This window comes from Glycine soja, chromosome 20, assembly GCF_004193775.1.
Source record: "Glycine soja cultivar W05 chromosome 20, ASM419377v2, whole genome shotgun sequence".
NCBI lineage: Eukaryota > Viridiplantae > Streptophyta > Magnoliopsida > Fabales > Fabaceae > Glycine > Glycine soja.
In genome coordinates this window covers 31,012,277-31,028,865 of record NC_041021.1, presented here as the reverse complement: position 1 = coordinate 31,028,865, position 16,589 = coordinate 31,012,277, and the positions used below count along the sequence as shown (strand labels likewise).

The 16,589-nt window shown below is 34.5% G+C and overlaps 2 protein-coding genes across 2 annotated transcripts; both read left to right on the top strand.

The window, feature by feature from the left end:
- Positions 1-5,176: 5,176 nt before the first annotated feature.
- On the top strand, positions 5,177-8,602 carry LOC114401978. The gene is made up of 3 exons (XM_028364542.1): positions 5,177-5,755; positions 7,554-8,153; positions 8,549-8,602. The coding sequence occupies exons 1-3, from the start codon at positions 5,177-5,179 to the stop codon at positions 8,600-8,602; spliced, it is 1,233 nt and encodes a 410-aa protein (XP_028220343.1).
- A 2,169-nt stretch (positions 8,603-10,771) lies between these two features.
- LOC114403240 (probable voltage-gated potassium channel subunit beta) lies at positions 10,772-15,773 on the top strand. The gene is made up of 4 exons (XM_028366065.1): positions 10,772-11,559; positions 12,048-12,191; positions 12,413-12,577; positions 15,278-15,773. The coding sequence occupies exons 1-4, from the start codon at positions 10,996-10,998 to the stop codon at positions 15,389-15,391; spliced, it is 987 nt and encodes a 328-aa protein (XP_028221866.1). The 5' UTR covers positions 10,772-10,995; the 3' UTR covers positions 15,392-15,773.
- The last annotated feature ends 816 nt before the right edge of the window (positions 15,774-16,589 follow it).

Sequence of the window (16,589 nt, the reverse complement as noted above, 5' to 3'; positions counted from 1 at the left end):
ATTTCACCTAAAGATATTTTTAATACACATAAATTATAAAATCCAATTAATTTGTTACAAATTGGGCTTGAGAACTAATCTATATAAAGTGTGCTTGTAAGACCGTTTGATCCTCCATTACACACGTTTCAAGATACCAACACAAAAGCAACACACTTGTTGCTTTTTTTAAAAATATTGGTTACGTTTGGAAAAACAATAACCCAAACACACATTATGTGATCCACCTTACCTCAAGCACTAGATTAATCTAAGTTGCAAGGGTTATCACACCTCAACTAGGAACACAATTACTGTACTTAATTCTTCCAATTTGATATTCAACATTCTCTGTTATTAAATGTTCGTGCATTTTATCTTTATTCAATTCAGCTGGAATTGATTTTTCCTTCACTTAACTTAAACTATTTTGTATAATATTTAAAACCACAAGGTTCTTAATTTGCTTTCTAATACCTTCACTCAATACAGGCCCTTAAATTCTATGCAAATCAAAGACAATAATTTGATCAACTGGTGGAGATTTCTGTTGTTACTTTGGTCATAGATGGTGGCTGTGAAAATGGATTTTCCCTTTGTTCTGCCATTGTAAGTTTTATACTTCAAAAAGATGGAATTAAGTAAACCAGAGATATCTATAAACAGTATGTGCTGTGGAATTGGCTTAGGGTGTTGTTTTCCAAAAATACGATCCCACAGGAGATTTTTTATCTTGTTTCTACAATTCCTCAACTGTTTCTCATTGCAGATTTCTAGCATTACCGCACCCTGGCCTTGCTTTATATAGGCATTGCATTGACCTGGAAACAAACCTTGCATCAATAGGAGATAAATAAATGGTCTCGTAAATGCCAGGAAATTATAAGAATCTGCACTTGCAACTTGTGACCAAAATGTCAGCTTGTGGCAAGATTACTATGGTATGGAGACCAAGTTAAAGGCTTTTCTTTTCCTTTTTTCCCGGGGTATTACTACTGCTGAAACTGACAAAATATGTCTTTAATCGTTCTCCTATCATTATTTTTTTAATTCTTTGTTGGGTTTGGTTTGAACTATTGTTTAGCAGATAGTTTATCATATAAAGCATCCATGACTATATTTTTTGGAGTCGATTATGCAGATGGAACATCAGAAAAGGTCACTGCTATCTATTGTGTGCGTGAAGAGTACTCAAAGATGCTAGTGAATTTGTCCCTTCCTCAGATATGTCATATGTGCTATACAAATTACAACCATGGCAATTGGAATTCAATTTTGAACACTTTGTTTATTTGGTTTTTCTTCAGAAATTTGTTGTTTTTGACAAGTCTAGTCTAGACTCAAATTTGTTTTTCCTCCACAAGAGGTGAGGAATAGAGCTTCCTCCTCTTCTCCCAAAAGCTAATTAACTGTGTTATACCCTCACACCCCTGTATGCATCTGTTGGGTAATGCTTATGAGAAAGATGTTTAGAGGTATCGTAAGTATATTATTCCTATACACAATGGTGCCAGTGCGGCAGTGCTTTTAAAAGACATTCAAATATAATAGTGTCAAGTAACTGTGTGCAGGCATATTAAGTTGCAGGTGGAAAATGATTGCAAGTAGCAACAACAACAATTATGGTAGATAGTATTCTTTTTGGGAAGGAGGGATATACTGCTAGAAACATATATAAAAGGGAAAGAAAAGAAAATTTAGAAGAAAAAAAAAACTCAAGGATTGCAATCTCAGTTAGCCACTCCCTTCATAAAATATGCACTAAGAGCACAAAAGCCTTTCCACTGAAGTCTCACCTCATACTTGATTGGGGTGTACACAAGATGGTGATGAATATAATGCTTAACCAGAGAATGCATTCATTAACTTGTATGACAGCTTAGAACGAGGCAACTGAGATCCAGCTAGCAGAATTGACCAACAAAATAAAGTTAACACTTAACATTGTTGGTGATGATGCAAGTGATACTGACTTGGTGTGATCACAAATTATAGAGCTCGTAGAGGAGAGGGGTTATTCCATAGAAGTAGAAAGCCATTTTTATTGATTAAGATGATCGATATAAATGGGGAACGTGTATTATAGGAAGCATGGAAGTATCTTATCGGAACTAGAGTTAACAGTTAGGATGGTACCATTCAGATACAACTAAGTGAAATAACAAACTAAAAAGCTTAACTAAGAACTATCAGTTGTATAACTCCTGTTATTGTTTGCTTCTAGAATGCTCAGGATTGAACCGTTTCTGAAATAATTCAAAGAGGTTTGGCCTTGAAAGAGTGGAATGATTGGAATATAAAGAATTGTGAAGTGTGGGTTTGAAAGAGGTGAGAATCATAATTATTTTCGTCCAATTTTTACTTTCTCTTCTCGTTTCTTTTATACTCATTTACATGTTGTAGTCTCTTTTGTGGCTCAAAGGAAAAGTAATCAATTTAGAAGTGACAAGGTGGTTAGGATATTTAAGGTAGGAGAGAAAGTCACTTAGTATATATTCATGGCAGTATTATACTGCCAATATAAGAAGTAGAGATATTTTTCTTGAAATAGAGTCCCTAACTCATACGTGGTTGTTTGTCTTATGTCATTTTAAGCATCAATTTTGAATTAGTGGAAGGTAAAACATATTTTTTTTTTCTTCAACGAACTAACCTAGACTCTCTTGTTAAAAGAAATTCTTAGTGAATCTTGTCATGTTTTGTTTTTTATAATCATTGATATTTGCTGAGTTTTTAGTCTTTTATTTTAATTTGTTTGACTTTTTTTCAATATTTGTTTGTAACTTAGTTGTTTGCAGTTAAATTAATATATATATATATATATATATATATATATATATATATATAACAAAAGTCACTATTTCATTCTAAACAATGTTTTTTTAAAAACATTGTTTAGAATGCTGAGGGGGAAGCACTTAAAGATTCTTCTGGGAAGAGCTGTGATGATGATGTGAAAGAACAATGTGAAAAGAAGCCTAGAGTTGCACAAAATAGTACTGCTAACTTATGTGGAAAGCAATTGCTGAAGCAAAAGAAAGATGACTCTGAGAGTGAAGAAGGTTCCAAAGAAAATTTGCATTCATGTGAGAGCCTGAAGAGGTCAAGCTACAAACAGTCACAACCTTGTAGAAAGGGTAACCATCATCTTAACACATTAATGTTTATTACTAGAAACCCGCTTTTTATTGATAAATTACAGTTATAACACTTTTTGTTTGCAGGTGAGGAGAGAAAAGATTAGTGAGCGAATGAGGTTGCTTCAAGAACTTGTTCTAGGATGTGATAAGGTTATTTGAGATGATTGTATTTGTCATGATTTCTATTCATAGATGATTTCTGGTATATTAATTTTATGTTATCATTGGCTTTCAGAAAACGGGTAAAGCGGTAATGCTGGATGAGATTATAAACTATGTGCAATCACTGCAACAACAGGTTGAGGTATGTTGTTATGTATTTAGTCTTGCACTCTTACAAATAACAGCTTTTTTGTATTTTTCTGGGAATGGTGCTGATTCTAGGCTTAGTTATTCTTGGTGGGATCATACCCCAAGTTTTGTTAGGGGTGAATACCTTTGTAATAGGACGGAGCTTCCCAATTACATATTATGTTAGCTTCTCGATTGGGTTTTGGCCTAGTCCCTGCAATTTGTTCATCCTTTTTTACTCTCTTTTAATGTTATTTGGTGTGATATCTGGGTGGGTGTGTATCAGTGCCAACATAGTTGGGATGTATAGATCCTTCATACATCCTACACTAACTTTTGTTTTTTTTTTTAAAAATGTTGATCTAGTTTCCTCTGTGCACATGCACCATTCCCAGAAAATTAAAAAAATAATAATAATCATTCTGCAATATAATATATAAATGGATCGCTTAACCTCAACCATCTATCTCATTTGGGATTTAAGTTAACTTTTTGTGAAGCGGTCTGGTAATAGAGTAGCAGATGCATAGCTAATTTAGTTTTGAATGCCATGGAAATTGAAAAATACTGGATAGATTGAGGAATCACCTCTTACTTGTTGATTTACATAATTTTAATGTTTGAATTAAATGATCCAGTTTTTTCATCTAAAAAAAACCTCAACCATCTCACTCTATAATGTATGTGGTGATTGTTTTTTTAATTTAAACGGACAATTACAACTTTCACCTATGGTCTAATCTAATTTCACCACTTCTTTTTTATAAAGCATTTTCAATTTTGGTTAAAATTGACACTTCATCCCTAAAGTTTGCTCATTAGTATACAATCACCTATGAATGTATCTTCTTGTCCAAATATCGCATTCTTGAAAATTGATAAATATAGATATGTATCTTGTGATATGCAGACCTAATGATTAGATGCTATAACATAATATAAATGTATGTACCACATGGTGAGAAAATAATATTTTGGCAAACCACATGAGGATAAACTGTAATTTATCCTAAATTTAAGGATGCGGAATTATGGATAACACCTTCTAAAGAGTCAACCTCCAATGTCGTGATTACTCGAATGCTCAACTTACGTAAGTTATATTTTGCAGTTTTTGTCCATGAAACTTGCCACTGTAAATCCACAATTGAATTTTAATATAGAGCAGATCTATTCCAAAGATGTAAGTCTAGGTCTCTACAATTTACTCACCAAAGTTTTAGTACAAAGTTAATATTTAGCTTAATTTGTTTCTCTAATAATAACATTCTCCAGTCACACATTGGACATGAACCTATTGGTGGATATGGTGCCAGCATCAACATGCCTAACCCATCAACACAATTCCCTCCAATGCCACAGGTAAAGACTAAAGAGTTAAAACCTCTTGCTTGTGAAAATTTGAAAATAATAATTATAATTATACATGTATATGCAGTCTGTTTTGAACCAAAGCTTTTATGAAACAAGTTACAATACCATTACAACTCTTGACAATTTGGGAACCAGTGGTAATTCCAGAAACTTCTTTGTGATTTAATTCTTTTGCATAATCAATTCCAATTTCTGTGTGTTTTTTTTTTATAATAATTGATTGGCATTCTGTGCAGGATGGTTGAAAACAGAGTTATAGAGTGTGAGATATCTGGTCTTGTTTCTTTTATCAGACTTTGGAATTTTATTGTCCAGTTGACTGCACAAATTAACTGAAGTTGAAGGCAGAGTAACTAAAAGTAGTCAGTCGTGGTATAGGACTATAGGGTGTAATGAATAATGATAAAGATTTTCCCAAAGCTGGCGTCTCTTCAACAACTTCAGGATGGCCTTCCTTTAATGACATCAAAGCACCTCCTCTCACTTATTCTCTATCTGCAGAAGAGAAAGCAACTGTGGCAGTGCTGCAATTGCAGCACAAAGCATTAGAAGCTTGCCAGAAGTTCTTAGTCGGGGATGCTGGTTCTAACGGTGACGAAGATGATAAAGATGATGAGGATGAAGACGAATTGGTAAATGATTATGATTCTAAAGAATGTGAGGAGTACAAGTTCTTTGAAAAAGTGTTTGCAGAAGATGGTGACTTGAGGAGATATTATGAGAGCAATCAAAAGGAAAGGGATTTTCATTGTTTGGTTTGTGGAGGTATAGGGAAGAAGGTATGGAAGAGGTTTAAGAATTGTAAGACACTAATTCATCACTCCACTGCCATACTAAGGACAAAAAGGAAGAGAGCTCACAGGGCCTATGCACAGGTTATCTGCAAAGTTGTTGGTTGGGACATTGATCAATTGCTAGCTATTGTATTAAAGGATTTGGATTCCTCCTTGACAGGTTCAAGGAAGCTTTTGGTGAGCAATCCTAATTGATATATCTGTATTTTTTATTGAGTGTATACTTACTAGGCTGAGTTTATGTTTACAGGTTGAACCCAAATGTCCTGCTTAATGCTTTTGAGTTCAAACAAAGTGTATTTGTTGCATATTTTTTATTGCTTTCTGCAAAATTTGGTTTTCTGTCGTTTTTACTTTTAATAAAAGATGTTTATAAACTTGTTGATCCTGGGGAGCCTATAATAGGGTTTAATAAGAATGTTAGCATTTAGCAAGGTTAATTATTTTTATGTATCAGGTCCACCTTTTTAAGGTAGATAAAAAGAAGCCTGAAAGAAATTATGGGTGCATACTGATGTGAGTAGGCTAAATTATTTTATCATGGCTCTTATGCAGTTATGCTAACTCTCTTTCTGCAGGGTTTTGAGAAAGAAAGTGTGAGTCTAGACAGAAAGGTCATAAATATATGTTGTCATGTGATTTTCAATTGATTTTCATAAGAAAGGATATATATATATATATATATATATATATATATATATATATATATATATATATATTCATCTTATATTAAATTAGCTAATTCAGATTGAAATTTGTATATAGTTTAAATTAAATCAATATTAAATTTAATCTTACTTGTGTCCATGGCAAACAAGCTAATTTTAGCGAGTCTTATTCATTCCACAAACACAAGAAGTTTGAGAGAGTGTCACTACAGCAATCCTAGTCATGTAGTAGAGCAATTATGAATACATAGACAGCCAATTTGTGACATGGGTTTCCATTATACTAAGTTGCCAAGTAGTTGTAGCTTTCTGATCCTAGGAATTACGTGTGTTCATGTAAGAAAACAACAACTAGCACATAAATATATAGAAGAAATAAAATGGGGAATCTAGCCATCCTCTAATTTAATTTGTTTTTATTACTTAGAGTCCACAAAATTTGGTGCCTCTCACTGCATGTGGTGTGCTGGCTAGCTAGCTAAGGCTCAGTATTTGGCCCGGTCTATCCTCTGTTTTATTTGTATATTTTATTGTATTTTTAAGATTTTATTACCCACTCAAATAGAAAGAGAGAGAAGGACAAATATGATGAGTATGTTAATGTCTACTATCATATTGAGAAACATTTAAAATTGTCTCCACGTACAGTTCCGATAAATGCTATCCAAAAATAGTTAAGGTGAGACAACTATGGTCTATCTCAAATTATGAATGCTGAATAGAAGCATGGACCTTTACTCTTTTTGTTTTTCTCCATTCCTCCTATGCGTATCTTTCTAGGTTATATATTCAGGGTTAGAATGTTATTTGGGGAAAATTTGGAGAAAATTTATGTATTGAGGATAAATTTTTGATAAATGATAATGAGCTAATCTATGTAAAGCTTTTTATTCTTCTGGTTGAAATTACAAAAGCTTTTATGTAATAGTAGAGAAAGTTACCAAGATTCACAGGTGTGGATGGTACCCTATGGCAAAGCTACCAAAATGTAATTTTTGGTGCTCCTTCAAAAGCTGAGGTTTATTTCACCATTCACTGCTATAATGTGAAATTGTCTTGAACTTGCACATTAAACACATTACTAGATCAAATACAAAGAGCTAGCTTTTAAGGGATAGCATTTTAAATATAAAAGATGGAAGTTATACCTAATTATTGGCTAACATCGCTAGCTGTGGTAGGCTACACTTTCTTCAAATTTGTGAAAATCGGAATAGCAAAGGAATACTAATATTGGCTGCTAGCAAATCCCAACTCCCATATATGTTTACTTCTTGTTGGTTGTTACTAATGAAAATTGAATGTAGGAATCTCATGAATCTCTGGTTTCTGGTGCTGAGTGGGAAAGTGAAAGCCCCAAGGCTGGTTTTTCTTCTACAGCTTCAGGATGGCCTTCCTTTGATGACATCAAATCATCTTCTCTCACTTATTCTCTATCAGCAGAAGAGAAAGCAACTGTGGCAGTGCTGCAATTGCAGCACAGAGCATTAGAAGCTTGCCAGAAGTTCTTAGTTGAGGATGCTGGTTCTGACAGTGACGAAGATGAAGAGGAGGCAGAGGATGATGAACTACTAGATAATGATTCTAAAGAATCTGAGGAGTATAAGTTCTTTGAAAAAGTGTTTGCAGAAGATGGTGACCTTAGGAGATATTATGAGAACAATCACAAGGAAGGAGATTTTTATTGTTTGGTTTGTGGGGGTATTGGGAACAAGGTATGGAAGAGGTTTAAGGATTGTATTGGACTAATTCAACACTCCACTGCCATACTAAGGACAAGAAGGAAGCGAGCTCACAGGGCCTATGCACAAGTCATCTGCAAAGTTGTAGGTTGGGATATCGATCAAATGCCAGCTATTGTGTTAAAGGATTTGGATTCCTCATTAGCTGGTTCAAGGAAGCTTTTCGTGAGAAATCGTAACTGATATATCTGTATTCTCTATTTCATGTCTACAAAAACATTGTTAAATTCTTACTAGGCTGAGTTTATTTTTACATGTTGAGCCCAAAAATCCTGTTGTGGGTTGTACTGATGATACAAATTCAAATGTAAGTCATATATGAGATGTTTATATGCCCTATGTTGTTTTGTTTGATATTATATTTTCTTTAAATATATACTGACTCAGTTAAGTTGTTTTCACAGGGTGAAGCTGCTAATTCTACTGATTAATCATACTAAAGTTGAAGCTAAAGCTGAAGCTGCTAATTCTACTGATTAAATATATCATTGTTATGTTCTATTTCACTTCAACTAAAGAATTTTTATCTTATTAGCTGCTAATTCTACTTATTGTATTAGGCTAATTCTACTGATGATTTGATGCTAAAGCTGAAGCTGAAGTTCAAGCCTTGAAGGAAGCCCAAATCAAATTACAGGCTGAAAGTGAAGCTAGTCTTCTTCAGTACCAGGAAAAAGTGAAAAAACAAAGGACCCTCATTTTCAAACAGTGATATCTTTGAAATTGCTACCAAATGAAATGAAGGGAACACTACAAGGTTCAAGGTGTGTGCTTTTTTCCTAACATATTAGGATTCAGTGATCATTTCTTTATCAAATGAAAAACTTTTATATCTTAGATGGACTTGCTGAGAATTTAGCTAATGACAAAATATAGTTTACTAATAAAACACCATACGAAAGCTTCAATAACAAATAGCCACTGACCCGTTTGCAGCCCACTCAAAAATGCATCAGCTTCTTCATCAACAAGTCATCCATGACATGTGCGTGTCTTCCCTGCAACGACAATTACTAAACATCACCATTAAAAGAAATTACATGGAACCCGCGACCTTTCTTCAACAGTACACGAACCAGTTAACCTAAAACAAGGTTCAAATAAGCTTAACCTAGCAAAGTTAGTAATTGACTAACCAATCTCTGTCTTCACGAAACTTGGAGCCGAGAAGTTGGAGCGATGAAGTCGAAGAGGTGAAGGAGCTTCAATGGAAGAAGGGGTAGGAGCTTCAATGGAAGAACAGGTGAAGGAGCTTCAATGGAAGAAGGGGTAGGGCTTCAATGTCAAAGAAAGCGAGGGTTCAAACGAAGGAGCAAGCAGAAAGGGAGGGTTCAAACGAAGGAGCAAGGAGCAAGCAGTCTAGGGTTCAAAGCAATCTCGAAAGCTAGCTAGCAGAAACGTACACAGCAGCCATGAGGAGCAAGCAATTTTCCCTTTTTTTGTTTTTAGAATTACGACGGTTTTTAGGCATAAATTTAAAAAAACATAACATTCTAAGGCGGTTTTCAATAATCGCCTTAGAAAGTGCGTCGTAAAATGAAATTTGTTACACAATAATTACAAAAATACCACCGCACCACTTTTTAAAGCAGTTCCTCAAATAACCGTCGTAAATCACGTGTCTTAAAAAGTCATTTTTCTAGTAGTGACAACAAGTTGAACAAATGAGAAAGAAAAAGAGTTTTTATTTTTTTTACGAGGAGAAAGAAATAGAGTTGAAATGTTGAATGGTGCATGGGTCCTCTGGATGGCAAAGAAGCACATAGCACATAAAACTGGACCTTATATTATTCAAAATTTGCCTCTTCCCTTTAAGTTAAGCCACAATTGGACTCAGGCTCACTGGCTCACATTAATGAAATAATTATACAAGAAGTCTCGTTTTGGGTTTTTTAATTTTAATATTGAATAAAAGTTACAAATATAAATAAATGATTTTACAATGGACGTGTATGACTCATCAGTCATCACACCACATAATTATTGAATATTTGTGGATAAAGGATAACTAGTAAAAATTGAATTCAAAATCAATCCTCTACAAACTTTTCCTTTGCAACTAATTATATATGCTAGGTTTCTTCCTGCCCAATGACTTTGTTCGGCGCATCAAAGCTATTGTGCGACCTTCCCAGGCAGCAGGAGAATATATAAAAGAATGTGGCCGGGTGATAGGTTGGGTAAGTTTTCCATTTCCAGCGATTACAAGAGACTTATTAATTTTCACCAGCTCAATTGCAATTATGTGTGGCAGATGATTTGGAATTCGAAAGTTCCTCAAAGAATAAGAGTGTTTTTGTGGCACAATCATCATGCCCGTTTTAACTGCCCATAAGCGAGTGGCTTCGTGGGGTATTGGTTCGCCCTATTGCGGTGATTGCCAGAATGAGAAGAGTCCATTCTTCATGTGCTTAGAGATTGTCCTGCTCCAACGATTGTCTGGAAGCATCTTTTGAGAGTGGATGATCGTGCTCAATTCTTTGGGCTAAAAAACCAGATAAATAATTAAACCTCATATATATATATATATATATATATATATATATATATATATATATATAAGTAAAAAAGTTAACTAATATTACATTAAAAAAATATACAACCATTATTGTAATACGTGAGAAAGTACATTAAAAAAATACTTATAATTATGTCATTACATAATATCTTAGACGTATGGTATTTATTACCTCAAAAAGAAATTTAGAATTATGCCATTACATAATATCTTGATCCATGTCACTACATATGTGGTACTAATTAATTGAATGTCACGTGCTCTTCCCAAGTCCCATCTCGATCAGTTTACACGTAGAAAAAATTCCACGGATCACCGATCACTGATCCATCTTTTTTGTCACTCGCACACACCCTTTCTTTCCGTTCTCAAACTCACTCACACTCTCTCTACTGCTAGATTCGACGATTCCCGAAGTGCCTTCCTCCTCCTCCTCCTTCTTCCCCTCTAATCGGATCCAAATCCAAATCCAAATCCAGTTCAAAGAAGATGCAATACAAGAACCTGGGGCGATCTGGCCTGAAGGTGAGCCAGCTCTCCTACGGCGCGTGGGTGAGCTTCGGGAACCAGCTGGACGTGAAGGAGGCGAAGGCCCTCCTACAGTGCTGCCGCGACCACGGCGTCAACTTCTTCGACAACGCCGAGGTCTACGCCAACGGCCGCGCCGAGGAAATCATGGGCCAGGCCATCCGGGAGCTCGGCTGGAAGCGCTCCGACATCGTCGTCTCCACCAAGATCTTCTGGGGCGGGCAGGGCCCCAACGACAAGGGCCTCTCGCGCAAGCACGTCGTTGAGGGGACCAAGGCCTCACTGAAACGCCTCGAAATGGAATATGTCGATGTTCTCTACTGCCACCGGCCGGATACCTCTACTCCGATCGAGGAAACCGTGAGGGCCATGAATCATGTTATTGATAGGGGCTGGGCCTTCTACTGGGGCACTAGCGAGTGGTCTGCTCAGCAGATCACCGAGGCCTGGGCTGTGGCACAGAGATTGGACCTTGTTGGTCCTATTGTTGAACAGCCTGAGTATAACCTCCTGTCCAGGCACAAGGTTTTTGCTTAGCTATAAATGCTATTAACATTTTATCATTGCTATGAGAAATCCTAGTAATGTGTTTTTGTGTAGGCACATGGTATTTGTTCGCTGGAGGAGTGTTAGTACCACATTCTCTTACGCACTTGTTGATTCTTGATATGATTGTGTTGAAAACGGTGTATTTGATAATGGATGCTAGCTAGCATTTCTGTTATTTGTTCCCTTTCTTTCTGTCTCTTTTATTCGGTTTTGGTCTTTGAATTGGACAAATCTTAGATGCAGCTCGTTAAGAAGCTTTTGGTACTGTTTTCTAATTAAGAATTGAAGTTTCACCTTGAGAATCTGAGTGAGCCTTTTATTATTCTAACGGGATAATAAAAACAAAAGCACACTTGAAGAACTACATTTATGTTTTGTGTATTCCATGCCTTTTTTTTTTTTTTTAATTTGGTTTTGGAGTTTTCACCTGATTGGACTTTTTATTTGACTTGATAATGTTGCAGGTTGAGTCTGAGTTTCTTCCTCTGTACACCAACTATGGCACAGGCCTCACTACATGGAGTCCTCTTGCCTCTGGAGTGCTCACTGGGAAATATAAGAAAGGAGTTATACCACCGGATAGCAGATTCGCTTTGGAAAATTACAAAGTACTTTTCCACTTTAGGAAATCTTTATTTTAATCCTCATTTTATGTAATGCTATTTAGTATTTACTTAAGTCTTTTTGAGACAAGTAATGATTTTGTGAAGTTAAGGACCAAAGTGATTGATGCTTACAATCTCAGGGACTAGAACAGGATTTTTTTATTTATTTTTTAAATATTCTAGTGCTTTTGTTTAGGTTATTTATGTGGTCTTTTTTTCTGTAGAATCTGGCGTCAAGGTCGCTTGTTGATGATGTGCTTAGGAAGGTTGATGGATTGAAGCCGATTGCGGATGAGCTTGGTGTGCCATTGTCTCAGCTTGCGATTGCGTGGTGTGCTGCTAATCCTAATGTTTCCTCGGTTATCTGTGGTGCTACAAAGGAGTCTCAGGTTAGTTGTCTTCGCTACTGGATTTATTTACCGTTAAGAAGAAGAGTGATTGCTTATCTGTTGTTGAAATGTCTATTGCATTGTGGTGAGAAAATAAGCTGTTTGCCAAGATTATTTTGTTCAGATATCAATGCCCATGATCCAGGATTGTTTTTCTTTACTTCTGTTCACCTTGATTTCTGAGATGAAAGGATAAGTGTCCATTCTTCTTTTGATTACATGTGGTGTTAGTGTGGAAAGGCTTTTGGTTATGAACCTTTGCGTAGGATCAATTCACATGCCTGGACACGGAAGACTCCTTCTTCTGATATTCTATAGTGAAAGTGAGAAGCAGAATCATCTTTGACATACCCCCCCCCCCCCGCCGCCGCGTAAACTAACACTTTATTTTTCTAAAAATGCTCTCGGTGATGATGTTCCTATTAGGTCTGCCCTCTAAAAAAGGCTTACAAAGATATCCTTAATTAATATGATCATAATTAACAATTGTCCTAATTGGTAAAATAAAAAATGAAGAGGCCAGTAATTAATATAATCATAACTAAACAGCTATCTTAATAAAGAATAATAATACTAAGGATTTGAAATCAAGGATTCTGATATGTAGATCTTATCAAAACAAGGAAATATAAAGAAAGAAAATAAATTGAAATAATGCAATATTTAAATAAAGAGATATTGGTAATCCTAATTAGTGGCCCACATCGGTTTTCTTCGTTTTTTTTCTGTTATTACTTTCTTTGGAGGTTTGTATTGTTCTGTTTTGCTAGTGACATGAAGACTTCTACATTACTAGTGAAGGAAGCTAGAATCAGACTAAGGCTAATGTTTTTAACAATTGCCCTTAAAGAATTATCGTTAAGTTGGATTCTAATGTACTGGACTACTGTTTATGATTTGCTTTTGTTGTTGATGTTTAAACTGTATTGTGCTCTGTATTTCCCTGCAAACTGTTGCATATCGTTTAAGTGGAATTCACTGCAACCGCGCTTGTAAAACTGATTATTTTACTTCCTTGGAAACAAGTGCATTTTTTTTTAATCATTTAGGGAACCAAGTTTCAAAAATCAGTCCTGGTTTAAGCAAAATATCATGGTATCTGTTTGATTTGCTTAAGGGTAAATACTGATTCAATATTTGAATTATGTGTCCATTTTGCGAACTATTGTAATATTGTCTGTTCTGTGGCTTTCATTTTTCTTCTTTTTTCTGAATTCTGAAAAGAGAGAATAGCTGACAAAATTTGTTTCCTTTTGAATTCTTTTCTCTAACATCTCTTGGGTTTGCAATCTCCTTGTTTTGATTGCATATCACTTGCATCTATCTTGCACTGTCTTTCTAGTTTCTAGCTACTCAGAGCTCAATTTGTTCTATTGTGCTTGGACTGGTAACACTATTTTCATTTAGTAATCATAGAAGTAATGTGGTTGTCTCGTGGTTTGGATTGAATGGGGGAAAAGGAGATCAGCTTATTTAGTTTACAATTGACTATTTTAGCCTTTTAAAGCTGAATGTTGAGACCTTTTATGTATATGATAGTATGGAGTGTACATAATGTTAAAATTTCCGTTGATTGTTGTCCTTTTGATTGCTTGTCTATGTCTTACTAACACCATGATTGCTCATATCCAGCCTTTTAAATTTCTCCATAATTTAAGCTAAATTAATCTATTGGGATATTGAGGTTAGCTTTCAGAAGCGGTTTACTGGCGTTGAATGGCCATTTTGGCAAGCTAGTTATAGAAAAGTGATCTAGGCTTTCAATTAGATAGTTTTCAATGAGATTCCAACTATACATATAGCCTTCTATCACTCTCACACTGAGCATCCCATACTACTTGATGTGGGACTTAGACACCCCATAATACCCAAGTCCCTATCATATTCATATGTCCCTGGTTAATATATCCAAGACCAGATTTGGCTCGTGGGTTTCTTACACTAGTAGTTATCCCATCATACACGTCTTGTGTTAGAATACATGTAGGAACTACTTGTTCGGATTTTCTCTTCTCAAATGCTACTGTGTTGAATTGAGAAATATATTATAAATATGAACTTTTATTATAAGGATGGCAAGAGTTATGGACTGAATTCAATCTGAATAGAAGGATAAAATTTCTAAATGGTGCATTTAGTGTGGTAATATGGAGTTCTATACTCTTAGGTAAAGTATAGTTTGTAGAAGGGACTTTTTCTTTCAAAGAATCTGAAATGTAAATGCACACAACAGAATGTTAATTTAACCTTTACATGTGGAGAAACTTACACAACCAGTCTCCTAGGATGCATAATTTACATTGATTGGGCAAAGAAGCAGTTAACAGAAAATCATTGTATTGCTATAGGGGAAAGAAACAGAAGTCCTCCTAACCATATGCTTACTTTATTGTATATGTAACCTTTTTTTGACATTATTTTTTTCGTAGTAAAGAGGATTGAAAAATATACTGTACATATGATTGAGCAATGAAATAGTAGCTTACATATCCCTGTACTTGCACAATTACAAGTTGCCTGTAAGAATGGACTTTGCCACTAAAAGTTTTATATTTTTTTTTTCTGTTTCATGTTTCTTAGATTCAACTTGTTCAATGGAACACGAAAGTAATTGATGCCATTCTTAATTTGAGATATAACTTGCAAGAATGAACTTGCCATTGTAATATTATGTTATTTTTTCTGTTTTGTTTTGCTTAGATTCAAGAGAACATGAAAGCAATCAATGTCATTCCATTACTGACTCCTGTTGTGATGGAGAAGATTGAAGCTGTTGTTCAAAGCAAGCCAAAGCGCCCTGAATCATACCGATGAATTGAAGTTTTTCCATGGTGGACACATATATGCATTAGATGGGAGGCTCCGTCATCCCCGTGCACTTAGAGTGGAAATTCTTGTTGAAAATTATTGGTGTGGTTGATGTGATTTCTTGGGACTTCTTTTCTTTGTCATTTTTTCTTTCTGGCACTGATTATGCCTTCTCTTTTATGGGTTCAAACTTTCCAAATTGATTTTGGAAGCAAAGGATTTAGATCTTGGATTCTAGGTTTACATAGGTCTTCCAGATTAATACATACCCATTGTTTGGATAGTTTTAATATTTTTTGAATATGTCAAACTATTATTTGGATTTTGAGAGTCCAATCCAAAATATTTTTCTTGAACCATCTAATGGGACAAGGCATGGTTATTTTGATCCCTGGAAATAAATGTGGCGTAAATTCATTTCAATGGTGGCATATTGAAGGGAGAACATTCTTGAAGTTGAACGAAGCTAAACAGCTATGCAGCTAAAGTGTGTCATTGGAGAATATTTAGAAAATATTTTTAAAATATAAAGGTGCATAAATTAATGACATTGCATTAGCGACGGTAAACCAGTAATTTTTCAAGATGGAACATTTTCATCCCTATCTACCAACATCTGTGGATTGAGTTTTTGGCACAGTTGGGAAGGCTCTCGAGGGGCTTATAAGCTCTTTGATTAGTTTATAAGCTTATTTCCATCAAAATAAGCTAATGGCTTATAAGTTAGCTTGGTATCAGAGTTTATTTTAGTAACTTATTTTTTATTATAAAAAATAAGTTAACTAATAAGTTATTAGTTTTTCTTCTTTTAATTTTATCTTTACTATTTTATTTTATTCTTTTATTCAATTTAAAAATTTCTTTTTTTTTGGTATCTAAACTAATTCTCTATCTAATTTTATGTTTTTATATATATACAATAGTTAATTCGTCAATTTTTATGATTATGTTGTTTCTTAAAGTTAAAAATCTTTTGAATCATATAAACTATTATTTTTTGAATTATTTTTATTTTTTTAAAACTACATAACTTAATTTGGTTCCTTATATTATTTTTATTTATGTCTTATTTTTTAAAATGATAAAATATTATAAATAAAATTTTAAAATTAAAAATATTAAACTTATCATTTTATGTGATTTAACATTTTACAACTTATTTATTATTTAGTTTTATCAAAAACTTTTAATTAAATGAGTTAGT